The sequence below is a fragment of the Gambusia affinis genome, linkage group LG07 (genome assembly GCF_019740435.1).
Source record: "Gambusia affinis linkage group LG07, SWU_Gaff_1.0, whole genome shotgun sequence".
Taxonomy (NCBI): Eukaryota; Metazoa; Chordata; class Actinopteri; order Cyprinodontiformes; family Poeciliidae; genus Gambusia; species Gambusia affinis.
The window spans coordinates 15,674,751-15,701,999 of record NC_057874.1 but is presented as its reverse complement, the minus strand read 5'-3'; the positions used below and the strand labels follow the sequence as shown (position 1 = coordinate 15,701,999).

The 27,249-nt window shown below is 39.6% G+C and overlaps 3 protein-coding genes across 6 annotated transcripts in view; all 3 read left to right on the top strand.

Moving 5' to 3' along the window:
- Nucleotides 1-894: 894 nt before the first annotated feature.
- LOC122833773 lies at nt 895-3,320 on the top strand. Its single transcript, XM_044121641.1, has 2 exons — nt 895-1,556; nt 2,355-3,320. The coding sequence occupies exons 1-2, from the start codon at nt 961-963 to the stop codon at nt 3,232-3,234; spliced, it is 1,476 nt and encodes a 491-aa protein (XP_043977576.1). The 5' UTR covers nt 895-960; the 3' UTR covers nt 3,235-3,320.
- Nucleotides 3,321-4,327: 1,007 nt separating this feature from the next.
- On the top strand, nt 4,328-19,932 carry LOC122833771 (eukaryotic translation initiation factor 4B-like). 2 transcript variants are annotated; one of them, XM_044121637.1, is made up of 15 exons: nt 4,330-4,448; nt 6,874-7,014; nt 9,894-10,099; nt 11,029-11,145; nt 11,296-11,350; nt 11,971-12,117; nt 12,737-12,892; nt 13,028-13,189; nt 13,274-13,535; nt 13,900-13,988; nt 14,435-14,693; nt 14,827-14,864; nt 16,213-16,342; nt 16,837-16,903; nt 18,780-19,932. In XM_044121637.1, the coding sequence occupies exons 1-15, from the start codon at nt 4,436-4,438 to the stop codon at nt 18,855-18,857; spliced, it is 1,920 nt and encodes a 639-aa protein (XP_043977572.1). In that variant the 5' UTR covers nt 4,330-4,435; the 3' UTR covers nt 18,858-19,932. The 2 variants fall into 2 exon arrangements, with proteins under 2 accessions (XP_043977574.1, XP_043977572.1); XM_044121639.1 differs by lacking the exon at nt 16,213-16,342 and having other exon boundaries at nt 4,328-4,448.
- A 137-nt stretch (nt 19,933-20,069) lies between these two features.
- The window catches only part of LOC122833769 (tensin-2-like), a 32,491-nt gene continuing 25,311 nt past the window's right edge, over nt 20,070-27,249 (top strand). For 2 of the 3 annotated variants that reach the window (XM_044121634.1, XM_044121633.1), the window contains exon 1: nt 23,129-23,769. In XM_044121634.1, the coding sequence (XP_043977569.1) occupies nt 23,647-23,769 (123 nt within the window). In that variant the 5' untranslated portion in view covers nt 23,129-23,646. Of the gene's footprint in view, nt 20,660-20,890; nt 21,578-23,128; nt 23,770-27,249 lie in introns of those variants that run through there. The other variant, XM_044121635.1, reaches the window with a different exon arrangement.

The window sequence follows — 27,249 nt, the reverse complement described above, 5'->3', positions numbered from 1 at the left end:
TTGGAGCCGAAAGAGTCGACTCTTTTTAGTGATCCGCGCAAAAAGAGCCGGTTCTCTAAAAAGAATCTACTCTGTTGTGAGCCCCTCCCACTTCCCCAAACTCAGACAGGTGGTCAGTCCCACAGTAACCCGATTCACAAAAATCACCTGCATACAGAGACCCCACCTTCGGGAATAAAAGTGGAAATTGATCTTAGAGTTTTCGATTCCCAAACGAAACAGACTGATTTATACTGACCTACATTATTTTGGAGAATTAGCTTTCTCTGATGTACATTTTTATGTTTCTTGTTTATTGTCGCAGAAATACATATATAATCTAATTCTAATTCATTTGGAGATATCCGAAAAGCAATTTTGACAAGTCAAAATTTCAATTCGAGATATCTCTAATTTAGTTTTGCCTAGCCATTAATTGCTTTTAAAATATCTATAATTTAATTTTTACTGGTCAAAACTGTATCTCCTATCTAAAAATACATCTTGAATTATGGTGTCATTCAAGATATTTTAAATAGAATTATGACAAGTCAAAACTAAAATCAACATATCTTGAATTTACTTTACGTCTAGTCATAAAACAATTTGAGATATCTGCAATGTAAGGTAGGTAAAACCGAATTTATGTTAAAACGGCCTGCCATACCACCAAAGTCTCCATACAATTCAGTGGCAAATCTGATGTCATTTCGACTAGTCAGAATATAATTACAGATATCTCGAATAGGCATTTTGTTTAGTAAAAATATAATTAAAGATATCTTAAATTAGTTATACGTCTAGTCATAAATCAGTTTCAGATATCTGGGATGTAAGGACGGTAAAACCAAATGTAAGTTAAAATGGCCTGCCATACAAGAATCGCCTACGTGCCACGAGTAGAGGTGACGTACTTCCGTTTAAATGTAGTCCACATAGATTGTTTCCTGTAGCCTGTTTTCTGTACAGGTTTTAGCAGTTATGACAATGAAGAGGATGCAGAAAATAAAATATCTCAGAGCAACTGGCACAACAACCGAGTTTTGTTGTGTGCCATTGTGTCCGGTGACTAGCAGGTGCAACAAATTCCTCAGTTTTTTCAGCTTCCCTGCCGATGAGGAGTTAAGAAAACTATGGATAGTGGCTATCCGGAGAGCTAACTTAGGCATCAAAGCTCACACTAGAGTTTGTAGCCGGCATTTCAAACCTGAGGACATAAAAGAGCCTGAGAAAGAAATGGGCAGACGGAGGTTAAAAAAGGGAGCTGTACCTGCTCTCTTTGAGTGGAATAATTTCTCCCTTCCAGTCCCGCCACCGGGGGTTTGTGAGACAAGGAAAAGACCACCACCAGAGGACAGTGAGGAGGAGGCTAACCCACCAGCCAGTGTTTGTACTAAGGAACACGATTATGCCTCGGCTCCAGACCCTGCAGTTGTGGATTTGGTGCTGGAGGAAAATGATGCTCTCTGGGAGGAAATTAGCCAACTACGGGAACAGGCGGAGAGCCTTACTCTGAGGCAACGATTTGGCATTCACCGTTTTGCATCATCGGACAAGGACATTAGATTCTTCACAAGGTGAGACTTTGTGTTTTGGTATATGTCTTCATACCTGCGAAGCCTCCCGTTTTGGCCAGGAACCAACCATATTTTACCCTTCATTTTATGTTATTAGTATTTTCCTGTAAATTTCCCATATAATACCATGATGATGTGATTTACTCTGCATTCATATAGTTTATTTGTAGATTAACATATTTGCATATGCATGCTTTTTATTTAGTTGCATTCAGTCATATTGACTCTCATCAGTATACATATATATACAAAACTTATATATATATATATATATATATATATATATATATATATATATATATATATATATATATATATATATATATATATATATATATATATAATATTTATATATATATATAGTTTAAGTTTTGGGTTAAAACTAAACATTTTAGTTTCTCTAAAAATGTTTAGAGAAACATTTTTACTGTTTCTCAAATTTTTTCTAAAACTGTATTAGTTCTTAGATAAATTTACATATTGAAATTTTGTAAACTTAAAAAAAGTCTTCAGTTTTACATTATGAAAAAATAAATATAAAATTTATCTGTTTCTCAAAAATATTCTAAAAATATACTAGGCACAGATTATCAATAACACATATAGCACTATTAACAGGAGTTTTATTAGAGGTTTAGATTCGTACTGTTTCTTTGCAGGATATATATCCTGCAAAGAAACAGTACAAATCTAAAGAAATGTAATATATATATTACAATTTTCAGTTTTTTTATTATGTTGTGTTGGTAAATGTGAACATTTATTGATATTTTTAATTTTATTTTGTTTGTTTTTCAGGTTTGCATCATATGACCTACTGATGCGTTTCTGGTCCATGATCGAGCCCGCTCTGCCATCCATGGTCTGTATTCGTCAAGGACAGAGAGGAACTGCAATCGACTCCACTTCCTCAACCCAAACCCTGCAGCCCATTGATGAATTTTTCCTGTTCCTAAATTACCTGGCCCTTGGATCCAAACAACGGGATCTTGCTGACCGTTTTGGTGTCCATCATTCCACGGTCAGCTGGATCATTACTGCATGGACCAACTTCCTATTCACAGTGCTTGGCTCCATTAGGATCTGGATACCTGAGAACCAGATCCACAGCAGTCTACCTGCTGACTTCAAGGACTACCCCGACACAACAGTCATCCTTGACTGTATTGAGCTGAGGTGTCAGTGCCCATCTTCCCCTATCCTCTTTTGTAAGAGGTTTTCATCTTACAAATCACACTGCACTCTGAAGGGGCTGATAGGGATTGCACCACATGGGGCAGTGACATTCATCTCAGGACTGTATGCAGGGTCCATCAGTGACAAGCAGATCACACGTGAATCTGGTCTACTCACCCTCTTAAAACCAGGGATGGCTGTCATGGTATACAGAGGCTTAATTATTGACGACATTGTACCCTGCAAGGTTTACAGGCCAGCATTTTTCTTTGGCAGGTCTCAGATGCCTGCAGGGGAAATTAGGGAAACCCCCGCCATAGCACGCCTTGGGTTGCATGTGGAGACCCTCATTCACAGAGTCAAAGAGCACAAGTTATTTGATTCTGAAATTCCTCTGGGTGTTCTTGGGATTATCAATCAGCTGTACACTGTTGCTTGTCTGCTCACAAATTATGAAAATGGGTCACTGACAAAGGCTTGGACAAAGAAGGCTGATGTCTGAGCAACTACAAAAAATTTATTCTGTATTTACTGTTCATTTTTAATGTTCTACTTGTACATAAAATAAAACTGAATCTCTTTCATAACTCTGCATTTCACAGATCTTATTTCTCTTATCTCATTGTTTACATTACATGAAGTTTCACGTAAATAGGGCCTTCAAGTGTGACATTAAAATGCAACATTTGCATTTATTACTAGCAAAGTAATATGAAAATTTAAATAAGTTAATCAAATAATTTGATATACTAAGGTCAAGTGGCTTAAAAATAAAAGATTATTTTTCATACCGGATCAAATTTTTTTTTCTATTTCTTTTCTAGAAAAGAAATTACAAAAATACTTTCAATAAGCAATATGATGGCTTTAACAAACATTTTTAGCCTGCCCTTAATATTCTGTCAGAGTTCACCTGAAGTCAAAGTCAAAATAACAAGCTGTAAAACACACTTGCCAAACAAGATGGCTGGCTTTGGAGGTGCAGACATTCTGAATTATGGAATCACAAGGTGTGTAAAGGTTAAAAGAAACATTAAATATTCAAACTCTAAAAATACCTGGTAAAATTTAATTTTTATTTAATTTAATTCAACAAGCAGTATTACTAACATTTGCTCTTGCCATCTTTTTTTTTACAGTGATCTAATGCTTTACTGTGCTCAAAAAACACTTCCCCTACAGTGAATACAAAATACAGAGAAGCACAGATTGCATTCTGCCAGAAAATGACCTTCTTTTTGTCACTGCAATAAAGGTACCATGTGTGGTACGCCTGACTATTAGTCTTTCAAAATATCTCACCAGAACTGTGGATCTCTGCAGATCATCCAGGGTTACCATAGGCCTATTGGTTGGTGAAAAAAAAAGTTATCTACAGCACTTTCAGTAAATTTGCCCAGCAGTTTGCTAGAATGTACTTATAAGTAATGTATTTAACATTCATTCCAAGAGTTATCCTTGAAGTTTTTTGTAAGACACAGAGGTGTGGACGATGAAAATTCACATTAAATGAAAATAAAAAAGCCAACAATTAGGATTTACAGATGATTTTAGGCACAAAACTGAATAGAAAACCATGGAGCAGATGTGGGTCAGGGAGTAAACATGGGAGGAGGCACGGTCCCGTGAACTGCGATGCGCGCTCCCGATAATAAACCTCTGACGCTTTCATCCGGGGTACTACAACGAATTGCTTCTCCAACATGGCGGCGTCAGGTGAGGTTTATGTGGGTGAACGATACGAGTCGTTTAGAGGGAATTCCACGGGATATATCTCCGGACAGTCTAAGAGATAAAGTAAAATTATTGTTATTTGTCTCTTTAGCGGTTCGTCTCGTTGTCCTGTGCCTATGAACTCGTTTATGGGTTGTTTTAGCGCGCTAAAGGCGAAGCTGGCAGGGGAAGCCGAATGAACGAAGCAACGACTTGTAATCTGAAATGCCTCGGCCTACAAGTAAAAACGCTCTTTATTTAGGGAGTTTAACCTCGGTGTTTTGGTGCTTTAGTTTATTTACTGTAACGTTTACAGGCGATGGGTTGGTAAATGTTGCTAACTGTGTTCGGAGCTGGCACATTGTAAGTCAGCGGCGGAGCTCGCCTTGGCGCTACGGGCAAACAAGCGTCGGGCGCAGGCGCGTTTTGTGGAGGAGGGGTTGGGCCGAGGAGTCCGGGCCGCCTGGAGAGTCTCTCCCACGTGTGCGGCGCCGCTCCCTGGTACTTCGTTTCTGATGAAACGGGGCAGCTGGACCTGTTGGGTCGCACCCTGTACGTACCACAGGTCATCCCCCCCAACTTTGAGCTGTCTTCTCCCAGTCGGCCGAGTCTGGAACCGCTGATGGCGCACTTGGATCCTGACGCTGCGACGTTGCACTAGGCCCTAAAACCTAGCCAGCTAAGCAGGGATACTTCCCCCCCGCACCCTCCGTCAGCAGCCCTTTGCTGACTAAGCCCGCAAAGACATAGAGACAAAAGCGATAATGAAGGCAACAACTGGTGTGCTTATACTTTTCAGTAACTACACACATAAAACATTTTTTAGTAATGCAAAAAGAAAACGTCACGCCAAATAAAGTATTAGGTCATGACAAAAATGTTGCTGCTAGTATATTACACGTGGACAAACAACTAGAGCTACTTAGTTAGGCATGTTTATCTCTAATTAAATTGGAAAGAGTTTTAAATACTTTTTTTCCCTCTGATGTTGTTAAGGTGTGTTTCTGACACCTATGAGTTTCAAAGTTCTTCTCTCTTCTCAAACCAAAACAAGTCAAGTCTGCTTTATGAGCTGTGTGAAGCTCCCCTGAGCATCTCCTGGCCCCTGTTTGGCATTCAGACTGGAGTCCTTCCTAGTGGGCAAAAAGAACACCTAAATTCATTACTTTAACATATGCTTTAAAATGTACTGTTCTTTGCTTGTGCTTAAAGATGAGCAATACGGGTTTTTTTTTTGTTTGCTTTTCCCCCCTTGCAACTTAAACAGATAACTTATTATGGGAGTTTTTTTCAGTTGCACTAATATTTGGCTTTGCAACAAACCTTGTAATGCATGAACCAATAGAGGTAAATATTAGAAGTCAAGCACCTTGAGGTTAGTTTGTGTTTATACACCGTTCAACTCAACAAGATCAGGCTATGCTGGTTGATACCGATTCCATTTTACTTCTAGGCCTGACATGGTGTTACAATTAATTTTCCCCTCTAATGATTATAACACACCAAAGTTAATATGCTATTAGTTTTTAATAGAAGTAGTAGTTTTGAATGCTGCAGAAAACCTATTGGGAAGAAGGACATGTTTGGGAATATATCCTTAATTTTGTCAGATTTGTATTCAACTCTGAAATGTATAGCAATTACTTGCTATTGGTTGTTGTACATGAGTCCTTTAATCTGACTTTTTAGCTTTAAGCATTTATTGAATGTGAAACAAATCTTCAAATCTAACAAAAGTAGTTAATGTACTAATTTGGAAAAACTTGACAGATGTCAATCTTTAGTTGGTTAGTTTATCTCGAGAGTAAATCATAGTAGATGATTTTGAGACGACGTTGCAAATAAATGAGAAAAATTCAACCAAAAGTGACCAAAAAATATCTTTGGTCACTTTTTCTTTGTGTAATACAACAGTACCAATGCAAGTCAATCAAAAATGCACATAAAGAAGTTTAATGAAGCGCAGCTAAGTCATAATTGAGTTTATTCTTTTCGTTAACCAAATGCTTTGTTAGTCATGTCACAATAAATGAATTCATTAATCCATAAATTGAAACAAGCTAAACTTTCATTTGCATGATTTATTGTTTGTTTTCTCCTCTCTTTCTTTCTGATAAACTTTTCAGTCTGGTACTTTGGTCTCAACTATGTCGTGTTTTTTTTTTTTTTTTTGAAGGACAATTTTGGTGACAGACTTCATAGTTCATTTTACTTCTTGTTTCTGTTATCTTGTTTATTTTGGATATTTTAAATGTCTTCCAGTTCCCTTGTTAAATGTTCATTAGAATTTAATGTATTATGTTATATTATTATGCCATTACAATTATATTACTTGAAAATTGTCTCATCGTTTAACTTCTGGGGCAATTTACCTTCCAGCAACATTTGTTATCGTGACAGGCCTATGCTTTGTCCACCTTTCCTCCAGCTAAGAAGAAGAATAAGAAGGGAAAGACCCTCACTCTGAATGACTTCCTGGCAGAAGACGGTGGAGGCGGTACTCCTGCTCCTAGCTACCCATCCAAGTCCACGAGCTGGGCTGATGAGACTGACGACCTGGACGGAGATGGTGAGCCAATAATTTATGTATTTAAAATACATCAGTAGATGTAGTCCAGAGAAGTACCTCAGCTTAAATGTACACGTACTAAATGTAGACATTTCAGGATTTCCTCCAGAAAACTTGCTAAGCCCTGTGGTAGAAGCACTAAGTATTTCTGTTCTTTTTGCACAGTTCTTTTTCAAAATTTTTTGTATTGTTTAATACTCTCTGCCCTAGCTGCAGTATTCTGCTTTGCTGGTTATTTGTCAAAGCAAATGCAGTATTTGGAGCGAATACTCTGACTGGATGAAAGGGACATGCTCCTTCTTATGCCCACTTCAATGCGTCAACTAAAAACTTAGCTTTAGCCTGGTGCGGGACAAGCAAAGCCTGGAAGGCTGCCAGACTTATAACCCTCTCAGGGAATACCTGTATTTGAAATCAAGCAGCAATGCTAGAATTGCTAGGTCTTAGCTCTGTTGACAATGTTATGAATAATTGAAAATGACACTCTATTTCTAGAGAATTGCACTTCATTTTTGACCATACTTTGCACTAGATGTGCGTCATATGTAGGCCCATCGCGATAAACGATAAATCAATTAATTGTATGATAAATTAAAACTATCGACGTCATTTTAATTATTAGCTTTATCGTCTCTTCCGACCTTTTTCTCTTTCTGTTGATGACTCTGGTGCTCTCCACTGACCCTCCCTTCCTTGTTTTCTTAGTGTAATGCCCCGTGCACGCTACACAATCTTAGATTGTCGGCCCATTTTCAAAACCTGAGACACCAAACATTAGCCGACAGAAATCCTAGGTATAACGGTTCGATCGGGTTCGATCGTGCCGTGTGATGTCCAACAACGGGCACAAAATAATGGCTACAAGTCGTTCGATCGTGCCGTGTGGTGTCCAACAATGGGCACAAAATAATGGCTACAAGTCCAGTTAACTCATTTTAAAACCGGGCATTAATCAATGCTTTACTACAATCTACCTGCAATGCATGTGGCTCTAGTGTCAGCGTAACGTCCTTAATGAATGAAAATCATTATAATCTATTTATGTCACGTTAACGAAGAACAGCTGAAAAGTTACCGGGTTCATCAACGTAGCGATTTCTCTCCAACTCCTCCCCTCGTCATTTCTGTATTCTTTGCACGAAATGTTTTATGACCATTAATGTTGTTTCCACATATCATCTCCAATGTCTGCTGGACTTCCGGTTGCGTCAGCTGTTTGGGATTCCCCTCTGTAATTTCCCCTCCAATAGCAGAGAGGGGAATCCGTGCTTTCTGATTGGCTACCTGTCACATTCAACAGGCTGCGTTAACGGGGAAACCCCCTGATTTAAATCCAGCGGCCACAACATCTACCAACACACCACACAATCTTAGAATGATCAACGTTCTAAGATTCTCCTAAGGGGAAAATGTAGGTGTGAACTAACGTGTAGTGTGAACTATTGCATCAGGTAGTCGATGTCCCCATCTTCTCCATTTAAATTGAATGATTACTGAAGGGCAATATGGTTTACAGACTTCATAATCTGCACTCTTTTTGTTGAATGCAGTATTTATTTCCACTTTGGTGTTTTTATTCAAGTACATTTTTGTTAATGGAGACTGAGAATCCATTTTATTTTTGTTTTTGGTTGTTTTGTTCATCAGTTCCAGTGTTGAGTGTTCTTTTGAAAATAAAGTGCATCTATCTTTGGCAGGAAATCACATGTATTACTATGTCATTTCCATTAAATCAGTGTACAAAGGTCTTCAAACAACATTATCGTCTATCGCAATAGTTTTTGAGACAATTAATCGCTCAGCAAAATTTGCTATCGTGACAGGCCTAGTGATATTTTTGAGCATTGATTTTTGCACTTTTCCCATAAATATGAACTACAACAGGAAACATGTGACTGCAGGATCAATATACTATGTATATAACAATTCTGGCAGGATGACTTTTATGTTGAGGAAATGATTAACCTTGGTATTAATTTAGTTCACTAATAGATTTTTTTTTTCCCCACAACAAATGGGAACATTGTTTAAAAGTGATATCTCTGTAACATGTTTTCTGCTGGGTCTCACAAACACACAACAGGATGGGGGGAAAAAAACTTGTCAGCATTTTAGTTGTGTGTTTCTTTTACCCCCAGCTTGTGAGTTTGAATGTATTTGCTAAAATATATTTTTTTCTTTCTGGTTAATGTTTGCTCACCTGTCGGCTGACAATTAATTACATCTGACAGCCATATACAGAATGAAGATGGGTGACGATTGAGTGATATTCAAATCTTTTGGTTTCAGCCATGGCTAACTCAGAAGAGAATATGAATACTTTATGTGATGCAATAAAATATCTTAATTGTTAAGCTGTACCTGTTTCTGTAGTATTTGCAGAAGTGCTAAAATAAAAGGTTGGGTTGAACTCTGAGTAAAGATGATTGTCAATATTTTTCACTGATGGCTTTTGTTTGGCTTTAGTTGTCACGCTGTTGTAGCTGGGCTTTTCCAGTGTTCTATTAATAAACTTATAAGTGATAGTTGGAGTCAGATTTAATAAACATTTTGATACTCAAAACTAGAATATTTTCTTTTTACAAAGTGGTGAATTAAAGTCATGTGAGGCTTAAATTAGCAGCACATAAAACTGTTTTCACTTCAAATTGTGAATCTTGGAGATGCTCACTAAGCATGATTTAGGTTTGTCTTGGTATGTTATTAATACTTAAATTTTTTTCTAATTGCATTGCTATACATTTTTTTTCTCTTAACCTCAATTGTATTTACTCTGAGAGTATTTAACACAAGGAATGCAAGTAAAAAAAAAATTAGTAATGGTTAGAAATCTATTTTTTAATCTTTTTGCAAAATGTTTCCCAATTGAATCACTTTAGTTGCCACATCTTGGCACACTGAGGAGGATACGTACCGGGCCCCACCCATTGACCGGTCCATCCTGCCCACGGCTCCTCGCTCGGCACGTGAGCCCAACATCGACCGCGCCAGGCTGCCTCGCAGCCCACCGTACACCGCCTTCCTGGGAAACCTGCCCTACGACGTCACAGAGGACTCGATAAAAGACTTCTTTCGCGGCTTGGCGGTAGGTATAGCTTACACGGCGGACCAACATTCAGTTAACACAATTTGTTTCCATAAGATGTGTTGTGTTTGACATGGCAAAAGTATGTCATGACAAAAGATAATCACGATTTCTGCTCATAAAACCGTGGTTCTTGATTTTAAGAAAGGCGTACTGAAGAAATACTGAGGAGATTAATTTGTGCAAGTTTATGTTGTGACAAGCACAGCAGGCATCTAATGCATTGCTTTGTTTGTTTTGATTATTGTGGCTTATAAAAAACCCCCACAAAATTTAATATGTCTGAAAAGTATATTAGACCGGTAAAAGCAATTTGTAAAACCGATGTGTTGTCACAGTGCAGACTGATGACTTCACGGTTGTTCAGCAGGTTGTCATGGTCACCCTCCACAGGGAGGGAAGGCTACAATGAGGTTGTTGCTAAAGAAGTTCAGGATGCTGTATCCAAGTGTATTAATGGGAAGTTGAGTGTAAGGGAAACATCTGGTAGAAAAAGATGCACAAGCAAGATGACAACCAAAACTGTACAGTACATGGACATTTTTTACTAGGCAGACATGTTTGTGTTGTGTTCCTTTTATATGCAATATTCTTTCTTCGAATAACAATTTCTGGCTTCAAACTTCAGTTTGTGATTAATGATATTTGTGTAACAAGTCTTTTTTTTATTATGTAAACATTTATTACCTGTATTAGTTACCATGTTCTTAGACTGTTACATTGGTTGTAGTTGATTGAGCCATTTTGTCATTTAATAATACTCTTAATGTTTTTGTTCTCTGAATGTTTCTTTACCCGGGTAATGGAAACAGGAACTTCTAATTTTAACTACTGAATTTTCTGAGCTTTTTTATGTTACTCTTTGGTTACCTGAAGTTTGTGAAGTTTTGGGTCCTTTTAATGGTTTTTATTTTCTGCTTTGTTTCCAGATCAGCGCAGTACGTCTGCCTCGAGAGCCCAGTAATCCAGAGAGGCTGAAAGGTTTTGGATATGCTGAATTTGATGACCTGGAGTCCCTCCTGCAGGCCCTCAGTCTGAATGAAGAAGTGAGATGAACAGCTTCAGAAACCGTTTATTAGTTTGATTATTGTTTTTTAATATGATTTCCTACCACTTTCCTTTGTTATGCAAAATCACTCAGCCACAAAACTAATTCTTCTGTGTTATGCTTCTTTGTTCACCATTCATGTTTCCAGAACCTGGGGAACCGGAGGATTCGTGTCGACATTGCAGACCAGTCAAATGATAAAGGTTTGTTTGTCAATTCTTTTTGGATGATGGACATGTTTTCTGTTTACCAAAGTGTTATTTCCCCTCCACCCCCATAATTTAAAATGATTTTTACTAACAATTCATTGTGCAATATTTATACTCCTCACATCCATGTCGTGCTACCATTCATATTTAAAACTTTCCCACATTGGAAATAGTTGCCATAAATTGGCCTCCTTTAAAAAAAAAATAAAAAATTGTTGCCTTATTCCAGATTGTATTAAATTAATCTCTGTCCTCAAAATCATACACACATACCCTATTATAACGATTTGGTATAAGGCTGTGATATAATGCGATGTGGGAAAAGTGTAGCGATGTGAATAGTTTCAGGATGCGCTGTATCTAGTAAGAAAACATAGATGGATAAGCTTGATGTTCTTACTCCTAGTGAACTGAAGTGTGCACCATGCAAATCCAATGCAAATGTAAACTGGCAACTGATCTGAGTGTCTTTTTTTTTTTTTTTTTTTTTTTTTTTTTTTTTTAGTTTTAATCTTACGCACTCTGATGCAAGACTTTAAGTTTAGCAAATATGTTATTAGAACTCGACACGGTTAATGTCAATCTTAAGACTCAATACTTTCTTTACTTTCCAGAAAGAGACGGTGGATCCATGGGAGGCAGAGACAGGGGTGGACGAATGGCAGACATGGGTCCCGACAAGACGGACAGCGACTGGAGAGCTAGGCCAAGTGCGGACAACGATGATGGACCTCCACGGAGGGATGATGCTTTTGGAGAAAGTAAGTCAAAGTTTCCAGTTATCCCTCTTTTAGATCATCCCTACAAATTATTTTGTGGATCTGTGGTGTTGGTATAAAGCATTTTATATGATACATCACAAATGCGATTAGATTTCATAAATTATTAAATCGGTTTGTTCATTTCAGCTGCATAGGAGCCTAAAGCAGCTTTTCTGCAGTAAATGCTCGTTTGTTGTTTTTATTGGGAGAAGAGGTGATGTCACACTGCTATTTGAAAAACAATACAGGGTTTAAACATTTCAGTCATAACAGTAATTGAATGTTTGTTGCAGCAGACTGTGCAATTTTTGAGGAAGTTAGAGACCGCCATAATCACACAGTGTAAACTCAACATGGGTGAGAGGACTTGAGGTGGTGCAGGTTTGTGGTAAAACTTTAATATCTAACCTAAACCTAAATAGTGTTGTTCCATGGTTTAGGTGCTGTGGGACAACACACACCTAAATAGTGTGTACTATTTAAGCTAGTGTGTACCCATTGTCTGGGAAAAATAATATTTTTGAGTTTCTGGCCAGTGTAATACTTGTTAATCAGTTTTCAGTCCTCATCCGGTTTTGTTGTGCATCTGCATCAAAAACCGTTTTTCTCTTCATCGCAGGATCACGGGACCGGTATGAGTCAGACCGTTACAGAGAGGGGTCACGACGGGACGATCGCTATGATGGAGGAAGAGACCGCTATCGTGATCGCTATGACGACAGAGACCGCAGGGACCGCTATGACGACAGGGACCGCAAAGACTATGATCGAGGAGGTGAGTTTTTCAGAGTTGGGTGGGTTTTTGTTTTGCAGGTTTTTTTTCTTTTTGGTGTTGGTGTGTGAAACAGTTCTTTCCTGTTTACAGCAGGATGCTCTAACTTCTGCCTCTGTCTTCATGTCATCTGTTTAGGCTTCGACTCCCGTGGGGGAGGAGGTCGTCGTGCCTTTGGAAGCAGCTTCCGTCGAGATTATGAAGATGGTCGAGGTAGCAATGATCGTTACGGCGACAGGGATCGTTATGGCGACCGGGATGACCGGTACGATAAACGAGATGAAAGGCGCGAGGAGAGAGGTGAGGTTACCTCAACGAGTCTTTAGTTCAGTTTTCTACAAAAAACTTTGGAAGAGCCGTTCTGACTTCATCTTCAACCCGCAGCTCCTCAGCAAAGACCTAAGTTAAACCTGAAGCCTCGCAGCGTACCGAAAGAGGAGGAGGGTAACAGCAGCGGAGGCACATCCCCGGCTGTCCCTCCGAGCTCTGGAGGAAGGTCCTCGTCCATATTCGGTGGGGCAAAACCAGTTGACACGGCAGCCAAGGAGAGGGAGGTGGAAGAGAGGCTGAAAAAAGAAGAGGAGAGGCTGCAAAGACAACTGGAGGTGGACAAAAGCCGAGTACCTGAAAGGAAGATGAGAGACAGGTGACATTTGCGTGTTTGCAGTTCAAATATAAGCAACCATTCAAGGAAAAAAAAAACCAATCCAAATGTATTGCATTTAGTTCAATTTCAGTTCAGTTTTTTTCTTTGTGGCAGATGTAAAATCAATGGGATGAATCTGAATAAAAACTCTAAGCAACAGCTTCTTCGATTGCTGAGTTTATGACAGATACAGGGTTAAACTTCTTCTAGAAATAAAACGGGATGCAACAGCTCAGTTTGTTGATCCGATTGTGTTTGCATAATTTTTTATAAGCTTGAATTTAAAGCCCAAGTAGAAGTACAGCCATTTCTTTTTATTGTTTGTCTGGTTACAGAATTGAAGGAATTGTTTTCTTGTTTTCAGAGACCCCAGCTGGCGCAACGAGGAAACTCAATCTGAGCGATCTCGCACAGAAAGTGAGTCTTCGCAGCCAGGAAGCACCTCTGGGAGAGGTGAGATATTTCTGCTCTACATCTCGACGGCAGAGCCTGCTGCTAAAAATACAACTGGAAGAGTATATTGTCTTTCCTTTCATACTGTGCCTTAAAAAACAAGTAAAGCTGCACAGCCCCTGACGTCAATGTGTTTTAGTGGGATTTCATTAGATCAGTCCAGGGTCGTGCGTGTATGATTTCCTCACAATGTGCTCTATTTTGTGTGTCTTATCAGATTAAATTCCAATTAAATAAGTTCAAATTTGTGGTTTTATTGTTACAAAACATGAAGTAATGCATTTTCCAAGGGTATGTCTACTTTTTCAAGGCGTTGTAAGTTAAATTTGCTGCTCAGTTTTCAGCAGAGAGAGGATTACATGCATTCTTCCTGGTATAAAAAGCTCTACTTTGTGCCATTTCATAACAGCTTTCAGAGTTCTTCTAACAGGACTTTCATCTGGCAGGGTCGAGGTGTCTAGATGGCGAGCGCTCTGGGGAGAATGAGGTTTTCTCTGGGAGAGAAGGGAACTCCTCCCCGGGTTCCTCGCCGCGGCCGACCTCCACCGGCTCCTCAAAGGAGCCGCTGAAAGTGATGCCGGCCCCTCCTCCCAAAGAGAACGCTTGGGCCAAAAGAAGTGCTGTGAGCACAGGCTCCAACGAGGGAGAAGGTCGGCCCCCGGTCTCTCCCGTCTCTCCGAGCGGTTCGGCTCCCCCAAAGTTCAGGTGATCACTGTTAAACGGCCACAGCTAATATTGAGATGCCCAGGAAAGAGAATGGATTTTAAGCCGCTCGTCTAAAGTCGTTTTTTTTTTTTTTTTTTTTATGTATCTCTTGTTGCTCTTTATTTTACTGCAGCTCGCCAAGTTCTGGAGATGAAAGAGGGCCTGGAAAAGGTGAGGTTTGCCAGTGAGTGCTGAACACAAACTCCAAGTGCAAGAATATCAGTCTACAGGTGGCTGTGTAGTAGAAAGCCATTAACAGCCGTGGTAATTCAGCCATGTTCATGGAGCCACTGAATCCCTCTAATTACTGCTACATTTTAGAGGATTTTGAGGTTCTTGTTACCCTTTGAGTTTAAGGCAAATTTTGCATCATGGTAACAGGGATAAACAATGATTCCTATCTACTGAAGGTTACAAACAATTAGCAAAAATCTAATTTGAAGCACTTTTCTGTTCAGCATTTATTTATTATTACAAAGTTCCTTCATTGACAGTATTGTGCTGAAGGCATCATCACACCATGTGGAGAGACAGCAGCCTGTAAAAAAGGGTTGACAGGATTTTTTTTATTTTAGATAAATACAAATGGTAAATATTTTAGCCATATTTGTACCTTAACGTACTCATAATTACAAAACTTCAACATGGCAAACCAGTTTTTTACAGTACGTTGACATTGATTCTGTTAAACACAGCAATATCACAGTATTACATAAAGATTTAATTGTTTTTATTTAAGAAGTACTATAACAGTTATTCTGGCCACTATGAAATAATACATTGATCAGTACAGATATGTTAATGTTGTCTGCAGGGCTGCGCAATAAATATCAAAACTCTGGCTTTTGGAGGCAAGCAAACCAAACCCATTGAAGAGTTGATTCTGTGCATCTCTTTAGAAAATAACTGCTCTTCAGTAAAAACAGGAAACTGTTTGGTGCTATTTGGATTTTGACTGTTGTAATCTGGTATTTAAGTTATTAATGATGAGCAGAGAAATGGCATAAACAGCATTGTTAAAATCGTGACTGCTCTATAAGTTTATTGCTTCATAACTCGTTCACTTCTCTACGCAATCCTTTTGTTTTGCCCAACGCGACACTTTGTCGCCTTTTTATTTTTTTGAGGTGTTTAAAACTATCGCTTTGGTTTTCTATTTCCTTCAGGAAAATGGGTTGTCTATGTGCTTTCAGAGATTTTGCTGCCACTCAGAACTGAACTGTTGTAGCTACAGAAAGGACTGATGAATAAAAATGAAAAGTAAATGGCTACTGCAGTGTCAACAACCAACACATTTTCCAGATAACACATTTTTATTGCCTTTTTTATAAACTTTTTTTTTTTTTTTTTTTGCTGTTGTATCGCTATAGAAACAGTTTTTATGTTGCTCAAATTTAGTTCTCATTTGGTGCATACAGGTTCCATTTGTAACAGAGCCTTTTTAATTTTTGTTGTTGTGTTGTCTAATGTACAAACACTACAGTCAGGCCCTCACTCAGTGTCTGTCATCTTCTTAAAGATGAGATCAAGGCTGATGGTGTGCGTCGGGACCGAGGGGCCCCACGGACACGAGGGGGGCCTGCAGGGCCTGGAGCTGGGCGGGGCCGAGGAGAGGTGCCCAACAAAGACAGAAAAAAGGAGGCAGACAGGTCAGCTACAAAATAAGAATAAATAGTTTTCCAAAGCTCCTAATGAGACTGAGAACAGTTCCTGGGCATCTGTAAAGACTGGCCTTCTCTGTTACTGTTTCTATCAGATCTTTTCCCCTCATGTTGCACAACATGCAAATGCCATGATGTCCAGCTTCCACTCAAAAATCATTGGCTGCACCAAATCATTTAGGACAAAGTCGACATCAGAGCTAAAAAAACAACTCGGCGTAATTCATAATTGGCTTTTTTCTTTTTCTTTTTTAGTATTCTGACCTGTTTTATGTATAGCTAAGCAGTAGAGTAGTTGATCAACTTCAGTTTTAAAATATGTAGCATACATTATTATGATCTAGACATTCTAACATGGCGGAGTAAGCAAAGTGAAAATCAGTTTGGTGGTTTTCAGAGATTGTACCTGTGTGGGTTTTTAAACACCCTGCATTAACTCACTGGTGTTTGTTTTAAACGGTTTTGCTTCATTCTGATTGTAGAAAGGACAACAAAAGAGACTCCAGACCTCCTCCAGAGCCAAAGAAATACGAGGAAACCCCAACCCCCGTAAGTCGCTATGCATAGGTTTTCATAACGTGTGCATGTGATGCATACAAATTTGGCATGTTGCCACATTTTACAACATTTAAACGAAGACCAAAATTACAATTTATAACATGATCTAGATACTTTTATTCAATTCCAGCTTGTGCTATGTTACAATTTTAATAATGTTTAACATTTAATACAGGTTATTTAGGTAATTAATTAATATTTATGATAGATTCTTGATAAATTAAGTAGATTTGACATGCTTTTTTTCACAGAACAGTACAATTTGTTTTTCATGTTCTTTATAAAATTGCACAATTTTAACAAATGGATACCAGATGGGTAATTTAACTGCAGAAACAATATTGGAAAAATTTAGCAGCCTAGAAACAGTGACGTCTGCAAAACTGCCATGCATTTATAATAACTGGCCATTTCTCATTCCTTTAGCCTAGTTCACACGGCAAGATTTTTTGTCCCAGTTTCCCCAGTCCGACAATGTTAGGATGCCCTGATTATCGGGACAACTCTATAAGATAACCTTAGCCGATCATCCTGCCATGTGTTGTATTAAGATTGATCTGGTCCGATTGGAAGAACACCGGGACTGCTCCCATCTAAAATCAGGGATATTCAACATGTTGGATTGGGTTGGCCCGATATCGCAGCGTGTGTGGTATCCCCCGACTTCGACGAACGAGAGCGCAGCCTGTTGAATGTGACGGGTAGCCAATCAGAAAGTACGGTCATGTAGACACAGAAGGGAATCCCAAACAAAGAACAGCTGACATGGCACAACCGAGAGTCCGGTGGAAATCTGCGATGGAGGACCAAACTGTTGATATGTGACAACTGTGTACATTTTTGTTCAAGATTTTGACATATCATAACTAAAACAACAAGGAGAGGATTTGGAGCAAAATTGCAACCACAGTTGATGTTCTCAGTAACTTTTCGTTTACTCGACTCAGGTTGGTTGTAATACGTTTATTCATTCAGGCAGTGCTTGACATCAACCTTAGCCAAATGCATGCAAATATTTTATTACACCAAAACAACAAAAACTTGGTCATATAATGAACCGGTGAACCTAAATGAAACGGCAGAAAAGAAAACAATCAGAATAGTGTAACAAGAGTTAACGAAATAAAAAACCCAACTCGCCTCCATCATGATGCCACAAAGAGCCGCTCCTCATGCCGTTTCCGCTTCTTTATCAAACGCCTTTTCTTTTTGTAAAGATTTTAATCAGAGAACTTTACAAACTATCGCCTCTAAATCGTCTGCCATGTTTGTTCACTCTAAATTCACATATGGTGTTGCAGGATTTTACTTGATTTTCTTTTTTTTCTTTTTTTGTCTGGAATCTGAATATTGATGAGTGAAATCTGTGTGTGTGTGTGGTGTGTTGCTCTCGCCGGACCACACAGTATGATCGAACTTGTGATGATTCGGTATGTGTTTGGTCTAGATGCTATAAAATTTATCATTCACTGAATCCGAGTTTCACTTTGAGTCGAATTATAGAAATAAACAGTTATAGTTCTAATTTACTGAGATGTAGCTGTACATTTCTTTCTGTTTACTGTGAATAAACACATTAGTTATCTCATTCTTTTTAAAGAAATGTATTTATTTTTTACATTATTATAGTTATAGAATTAATTTAATCACCTATTTAAAACAATACGCTGTTCTGTGTAACTCTTCTCTCAACTCTTGGCTAGACCTTTTAAATATTTAAAGCTTTAAACACAAAATGTTAGTAAAAACCAAACAAAGCTTAAATTGGAAAAAAAAAATACATTGAAAGGGCTAAAAAAAATAATCACTACAAAAAAAAAACGTAAAAAAAACTTGAATTTTTTTTATTTTTGTTTGCTTTCTTCAGAAGTTCAGCTCAGCCAGCAAATACGCCGCTTTGCTAATGGACGGAGAGCAAGGAGACGACACCGAGGACGTCGAGTAGATGACGAAACGAGGCCTGATAGCTCGTCAAGAGGAGAAAGTGACAAACTCCAGAGAAAAAGAAAAAAAACAAAAAAAGAATCTCACATAGTCTATAAAAACAAAATCTTCTCACACGGAAGTGGCTCTCAGGGGAGGGGGCCATTATCTCCCTGCCCTCCTTCCCCTTTTCCTCCCTCTCCCTTGTTTTTCCTGCAACAATCCTGTCCTTCACCTTCAGTCCACCCAACCATCCATCCACCCCTTCTCTCCCTGCCCCACCCTCTGGACTTTTCAGATTCTAGGGGAACAGTCTATAAACAGTCACCTACTGGACTTGTTTTAAATGGAAAAGCTGACACATGGAAAAGTGATGGCAAACCTTGAATTAATTGTAATAAATAAATGGAAAAAGTGAGGAAAAAAATGAATTTGTACATTTTTGGATTCCAGGCGTGCTGAGGTAGGATTTGATCAAATGAGCTGTAGCTTACTAAGTGGAAGTTTTTTTTTAATGAGCAGTATTTAACTTGCATACTTGCATAAATGCAGTTTTTTGCTCTTTGTGTCTCCTAGTAAATGATTCGGTATTAGAAAATGAACTCAGCAAATTTATCGATGAACCCTGTCTTCCACTACTAACGCTCAAGTATGTCGACTTTGGCTATTAATTTAACCCCTCTTCTTTCAATCATGTTCAACAAATTAGGGATTTTTAAATTCTTCTGAATTGCAGTATTAGCAGAAAGGACTAACAGACTGCGGCGCCTGTTCATCAAGACCGAAGGAGAAGCGGCCGCCGCTTGATTCTCCCGGAGAATCCATCAAAGTGCCATTACTGTTTTTCCCACCAATCGCTGTACAGATCTTCCTGTGTTTCTACGTATCCGCACCAGTTAAATGCCCATAAAAGTTTGGTTTTCAGTCATGTGAAAGCTTCTCTGCAGCTGTCTGAATCATTTACTCTTCCTGCATATCTCCACACTGATACCACGGGGGAATAAGGCCTGGCTTTACCAAAGTAGCGTTTGAGGATTTTCATGAAATGACAAGAGCTTGTCTTCCGGTTTGCAATAAATTGGAGTGATTATGTTCTTTCCAATAGTATGTGGTTTTTTACTTCATGCAGCTGCTGTTGCACTGTTTCCGCTCGTTAAAGCTGCTGCAGCAGATCGGGAGCCTTTACTTTGTCAGTCCAGCAGATCATCTGTAAACGGCAGCTTGCTGTGCACAACTCAAACCATGAAACCGGCGTTTGCGGAGTGGAGAGTTGTTTCACATATGGAACAACAAAGTTATTTAGGTGTTTTTCTAACTGGTCTCTAGGTGTGGTCTATATTGCAATTAGCTTCCTTTGTTTCTTCAGGCTCAGCACCCTGCTGAGAGTCGGACTCCAGGTGGCAGCTGCTGGGGCTTTTCACGCGCACGCACGCACATACACAGAGTATGCATTCAAGATGGCCTGTGATTTTTAGTTCTGTAGGCAGCCTTGCTTTATCCATGCCTTCTGGTACTAACGATTGAAAATGGGTTTTGCCTTGGAAATAAGGATCTGATTTAACTGATTGGCTTTTAAGAACTGTGCTGGAGTTTGGAAAGTAGTATTAGGTTTAAGTCGGAACTTTCAAGTTGAAATTTTAACATGCTGACTGTAAAAGGTGAAACTTCACTTTGAAAATGTTTGGATAAGGGTGAAAAGATGTTGATTGTTCAGCCAGTTTCTAACTAATCGTGCCATTTCGGTTGTAAATGGGAGAACCGAGGACTGAGCTCGTCATTTTGTGACATTCCCTCAAACTTTGTTCTATTGGGCTTTGTTATGAGGTGCAATTGAGAGAGAGAGAGGTAAAGGTTGTGTTGTTCCCCCCCCAAAAAAAAAAAAAAATATATATAAAAAAATAGTGTTGCAATCAAGACCACCTATCATGACCTTGAAGGACCTCTTAAAGCCTCCTTCAAGGCAATGAGACCATTGCTGCAATAATATAGTTGTTGCTGCAGATGGTATAAGAAAATCTGTTACAAGGTAACCTATGACCTGTAACAAGGCTTCAGACCTTCTCAGTTGGGTGCCACAATCTGTAGACAGATGCATTGATTAAAAAAAAAAAAGTATTTTTAAAGGTTCTACATTATTTGTCATTTCAGAAAGTGAGACTTGTAAATATCCTACATATTTTAGCGTATTTGTGTAATTTTGATTATTACGGTCCACAGATATAAACCCCCGAAATTAAACGTCTCAGGACGTTTGAATATTGAGTTCTCCCTCAAGTTCTTTGGATCTCCTCAGCCTCTACACGTATGGGCACAAAACTGCAGTACTTAAAAAAAATAAATAAATAAAATGGTGTACATTTATATTTGGCCCTTTTTTATCACCCTTAAATAAAAGCCAGCAGGCAATTTACTTTAAAAAGGCACCCAATTGAAATAATGAAATAATGGTGAATTTAAGTCTATTTGCCCAAATTCCAATATTGAATGCAGCTGTTCTATGGAGCACTCGGAGATTTATTAGAGAACATTAAAGAACAAACGGCATCATGAGGACTGGCACAGCCAACAGGTCAAGGAAGAAGAAGTTGTGAAATTAAAGCAGTGCTGGCTTAGAAAACAAAATCCAAAGCTTTGAACACTGTTTCAACTCGCCTGGCAGGTCCAGGAGGGAGAACAATAATGAGAGAAGCAGCCAAGAGGCCCATGGTCACTCTGGAGGAGCTGCAAAGATCCACAGCTCAGGTAGGAGAAACTGTTGACTCCACCTCTGTTAGTTGTGCTCTATCCAGAGGAGCAGCAAGTAGAAATCAGTGTTGAAAGAAAGCCATAAAAAGTCTTTGCTTGCAGTTTTCTACATGTGTTGAAGGGAACATGGTAAACATCGAGGTGCTTTTGTCAGATGTGTCCAAAATGTGACTTTTTGTCAACATGCTAAATACAAACACGTCTAAAGTGACATGAAGAACAGAATCGCTTTCCTTTCACTTCAAAATGATGTACCTGAACAGTACTTTGTTGCTCCATCATATAATAAAATAGAAGTTTGTAGTTCAAAGTGTAAAACATTTGAGAGAGAGCATGTAGCGCAATCATTAAATACAGCAAAACATCATCTGCAGCTAGTTTAAGTTTGACCAAGACAGTCTTCCAAATTCTGTAGATTTACTGTACATTTGTGATGGTAGGATAAGATGCTTCTCACCTACCAGCCTGTTGGCATGTAGATGGTGCGCATTGATTTATAGCGCTGTAGCGATGCCAACCTGAGCTTTGGATATTTCTTCTTCTCTTCCTCTGACCATGTTGTTCACCGGGCATAGTGGCAGGATAAACTCAGGTCTTCCATCATTCTTGCTTTCCACATTTCCAGTTGTTTGAACTTTGACATCCTTTACATTTCCTGACCGATGAAGATGAAAACACGTCCTAACTAATTGCATGTCTTACTGTCTTTCTCATTTTGAGAAGTGTCCAGTCATGCAGCATGAAAAACAGTTTCAGAAGGGATTTGTAGTGGTACCATCGATCATACGACTAGTGGATTAGTATGCATCTTAATTGCAGGTTGGATGGATTTGTCCAATTTTCTTTTGTTTCTTTTTTTGTTTTTGCTTTTTCTTTGCGCGTCCCAACCAGGCCAGGCAATGAATGTGTGCGTTCTGACTCTGCTCACATCAGATCAGAAATACAAGAAGCATTCCTCATCTTAAAACCCTCACCAACACATGTTGATAGTTTCCAGCCCAAAATAGCCCTCAACCATTGGATCTGTCTCAGTTTTCAACCAAAGGCCGCTTTGTACGTTCTGACTGGGGGCTAAGAACATGGCTGCAGAAAGAGCTTATTGTTGGAGGGTGTTTTTTTTTTTTTTTTTTTTTTTCTTTTTAAACCTCGCAACCCTAAAACCTCTGGCTTACAGCAGTATTTTGTCTGGGGAACCCACTTTGAGGAAATACGGTTCCGTGTGAGTCCCAGAGTTCGGAGGAATTCACCCAGCCAGGGGGACACAGATCTTCGGTTTAAGCACAGAGCCTACCATTGTTTTCATTTCATCAGAGAGAAGCAGAAGGAATAAAAAAATGCATGAAAGTTGGTGTCATGTGTGCCATCAAGCACAGTGGTCAAGTTAATTACATTTAGAGCATTTGCGGACTAATTAAAAATGGAAAGGTGGAGGGAAAAACAGAAACATTGCCTCTGAAGAACTTAAGAGGTTCAATCACTTCCCCTTGAGGAAGAAGAACGTGAGAGGGCCTTACGTGAAGCCAGAAAAAAAGGAAGAAGAGTCTGACATCTACAAGACAACACAGCTGCCGCTTCTCCCCTGTGGAGGGGCAGCAAGATGGAGTGAGAGAACCAAAAGGTCCGACGGCATGAAGAGAGGGGGGCATTTTAGAGTTTGGACGACCCAAGAAGGAGGTGCTGGTGAGTGGAAAGCAGAGCGGGGGGAGAGAGATGGTGACTGGGAGCTTTCTGGGTGAGGATAGCTGGAGAATGCAGGAGGAGGAGGAGGTAGAGAGGAGGGTCAACTCTCAGTGACACTTCTGTCAGGGGGAGAGGGGTTGTAAGAGGAGAGTCCGGGGGAGCTGGAAGTCATCTGGGGTTGATTTCAAGGCAGGACAAGCTGTCAGAGCTCAGGGGCAGAGGTGTGAAGAGGGAGAGAAGGAAAATGTGGGAGAAGAGGAAAACAAATATGAGGCGGTGAGAGAAGGATAAATCCAGAGCTGCCCGGACTGTGGTGCTGGCGTTGAAGGAGTGGATAAGGGTTGAGGAAATCAAAGGCACGAGGGGAAGAGTTGAAAACTGGAAGCATGGGGTGTATGCACAGCAGCAGCAGCAGCAGGATGAAAGAGGACGGCCCGGGTACAGATACAGGAGGAATCCCTGTGAAGGCGGACCCTGAGGTGCATCCTGGGATCATTCAGCTTTCACAGGTACATCATAAACCATCAAGCTCTTTACTGCAAATATAGAACCTTTGACTCTTCATCGTGCAGATTGCCGAGTTCGTTAAATGAAAAGTGCAGGCTGAGCTTGACGGAAATCAGTGGGTGAACGCTCTGAAGCTGATGTCGCCTCGGAGAACAAGGCGGTCGCATGTGAAACCGTTTGGCTTTGAGAGCGGATTTCAGCTGAAGCTTCATTGCTACACGCCACTGATCACACATCAGTCACAACCAAAAAAATGCAAACCATTCTCACCATGTCTCGAAAATAGAGTCGCTGCAGTTCTGCTGCTTGTCGGGAGCTTTTCGTTCTCCTGCTCTGTGGAGCTCCCTCTTCATGAAGTACACTGACGCAGAATCTCATTTGGCAAGATGCTGCTCATGTTTTCAGCCTCTCCCACTGTTTATTCAATGACTTCTAAAGTGATTACAGCTTGATCCTTAACTTGTGTACTGACAACTTATTACACCTGATAATGAGGGGCAGAGTGGAGGGTACAAAGACAACCCTTGTCAAGGGAGCGTGAATTAATGGTTAGCAATTTAAGCAGCTAACACTTTGTAAAGTATTAAGGCAGCTATAAACTCTTATGGCATTTATTAAAGCAGCCATCACTTTTAGCTACTCTAACAGACTTTCACTAATGATCTATAATGTATATAAAATAATATAATGGACTTTAATAAATGTTTACAAACCGCTTACAGCTTTAGACCTATTAGTGGCTCATAGGTAGAGTCGTCTGTAAAGGCACCAATAAAATAGCTCTATCCTGAACAATTATTTCATGAATTAACCTGGTAACACTTTATAAACGATTAAAAGGGAAGAGATGTATAGTGTAACAACCTGGTAAATAATAGTCTCTATTAATAGATTACAAGGTTTACATCTTCATCCGTCACTTGTTTACCAAATATTTATTGGTGGTTTATATGGGAAGAATTCATGCAAAATGAATAACACTATCCTTCCAACAGGTTTGTAAGTAATAATTAATAAAGTGGTTAATACTGTATAAACCAATAATGAGTAATTGCCCAGGCAGATAACAGTCTTTTCACACAGTGTGAAAAAAAACCTAATTTCTCTGTTTTTTTTATTTATTTCTATTTCACCTCCAATATTAATGGTGTCTAAAGTGTTAACAGTTTTATTAATAGCTGACTTATTAAATAATTATTAGTTGCTCACAAGGGGAGATGTATTGTAAAGTTATTGTTATATTTAATAAGGCTGCGGCATAACTTCACACACAGCAGCTGATTCTCTTGTTTAATGTTTAATGACGTCTCCCGAGGCTCCAGGGTGGACAGGAAGTAGTATTAATTACTGCCTGGATTTGACTCACCGCCTTCCTGTCTGCTGGGTTCTATTTAGGAGCATGCGTGGACTTGGACCGAGCACTTTGAACACTTATAGAATCGAGAAGGAAGTGTTGCCCGCGGATGCAACCGTCAAGGCTAGGCGCCAGGATTTGTTTGTCGCCCACAACAAACAAATCGGAGTAAAAATCACACCGTGGCTCTCCGGAGGTCAGCGGCAGCGGAATCTTCTGCTTTCCTAATTTGTTGAAAAGAATGATGTCAGTGTTGAGGAAAACTTGAGATCCAAAAGCACGAGATACAATTTGTTCTCGCAAATTACATTTAAAGTGGTACATGTCAAAACAAGCACCTCACAGAGGGCTAAAATAAAGCCTGTGTTCTGATCAAATCAAGAAAGAGTCAGAATCTCATCCAGCTCAGTACATGTAAGTTTAATGTGTTGTTAAAAGAAGCCAAAGTATTGCATCAAGCCTTGCTTCCTTCCTTTACTCCCCCCATCTCCACGTGTGGTTTCAAGTCTCTCAGCTGCCTGGATCACTTGCGTGTATGCATGTGTTTGACCATGCCAAATTATGAACGCATATTCCCTGCTGGATGGGTGGACTTGGAGGCAGTGGATAGAAACAAAGCGCTTCATATTGGCTGAGGAGGTCTGAGATGGTTTTGAAGTGTCCGTTTCTCTCTGTTGCTCTCACGCACACACTCTTCATTCCTGCACCTATTTTCAACTTTTTTTCACGGCTGTTTAGAGGTGGCGGCCCCGACTCATGCAGGTTATAAATACCCACCCAGAACTGGAGCGTACCCCCAGCTTGCCACCTGCTCCTGTCTCTTCCTGAGTGGGTAGCCAGTGTATTATGTGTGTGTGTGTGTGTGTGTGTGTGTGTGTGTGTGTGTGTGTGTGTGTGTCATCGCTTGTGAGGTGGGACTGAAAAAAAGCAGTCAGTGGCGGGGGGGTGTTACTGTACACAGCCCACTCAATGTCGAGGAGACGATTTTAGTTGAACTGCAGGACAATTGGGTGACATTTTTTTTCATTTTACAACTTTCAACATAGATGATTCACTGTAAAAGCAACTGTTGCTGTTTTCCTGAAATAACAAAAGAAAAAGAGATCATGCAACTGTCACGGCCATAAAGAAATCCATTTGTAGTGTTGATTGCTGGCGACTCTCTCTGGATCTGCATACTGGATGTGGAGGCGCTTCAGGCTATCGTTAGTGGTCAGAGATGGTTGGGGAATGACATAAACGTTGGCTGCAGTAAAACACATGGGGTGGGGTTCTTTTATACTGCAATGCAACACTAGAACTCTGCTGATGCTCGTGAAATCCCCCAGAGACTCGATGTCCACTCAGCCAGAGATCATTTTGTGCTGCTATGGAGAAGAGCAGACAAGAACTCACAAACATTTCCACTCTGTTTTAGAACAACTTCACATGCATCATGGGTTTAGTCTGGTAGTGTCAATAGTTTGCAGCTTTTCAACTGCCTTGTTGTCCGTCATCAGCTTTAATGCTGCATGAGTGCGAAGAAGTTGGCGTTTGATTGATTTACGGTTTGCTAAAGTATTCCCACCACTTCCCCTCTCTTTCCCTGCTCAAGAAAGGCCTCCACAAAGCATGATGCTGCCACCAGCATGTGTCGATATGAGATGGAGTAGAGTGCTTAAGATGATGTGCAGACAGTGTTGGTCTCTACCATGCAAAGCGATTTTCATGTAGACAAAGTTTGGTTCATGTCTTATGTTATGACAAGAGCACATTGTTCCAGATGTCTGCCCCGTTTGTCAGATGGCTTGTGGTAAACAGCATACAGGACGTCTTGTGGCTTTCTCTCAGTAAGAGCCTTATGAAGGCGCCTTTTCCATAAAGTTAAGATTTGTAGGATGAATAACCAACCGGAGTTACAATGGGTCTCATAAGTTGTTCTTTGATCAGTACTCTCCTTTTCTGGGGGTGGACTTAGATTACTAATTATGTAACTTTTCAAGGCAACTGTCTCAGCCAGATGTTATTTTAGGAGGATTTGATAGAAGAGTCACAGAAGTTTCTGATTGCAATATGACAGAATCTGAAGTTGTTTTATAGGAGGGTCTTAAAATGTGACCTAATTTACCATCTGTTGATTTTTATTACC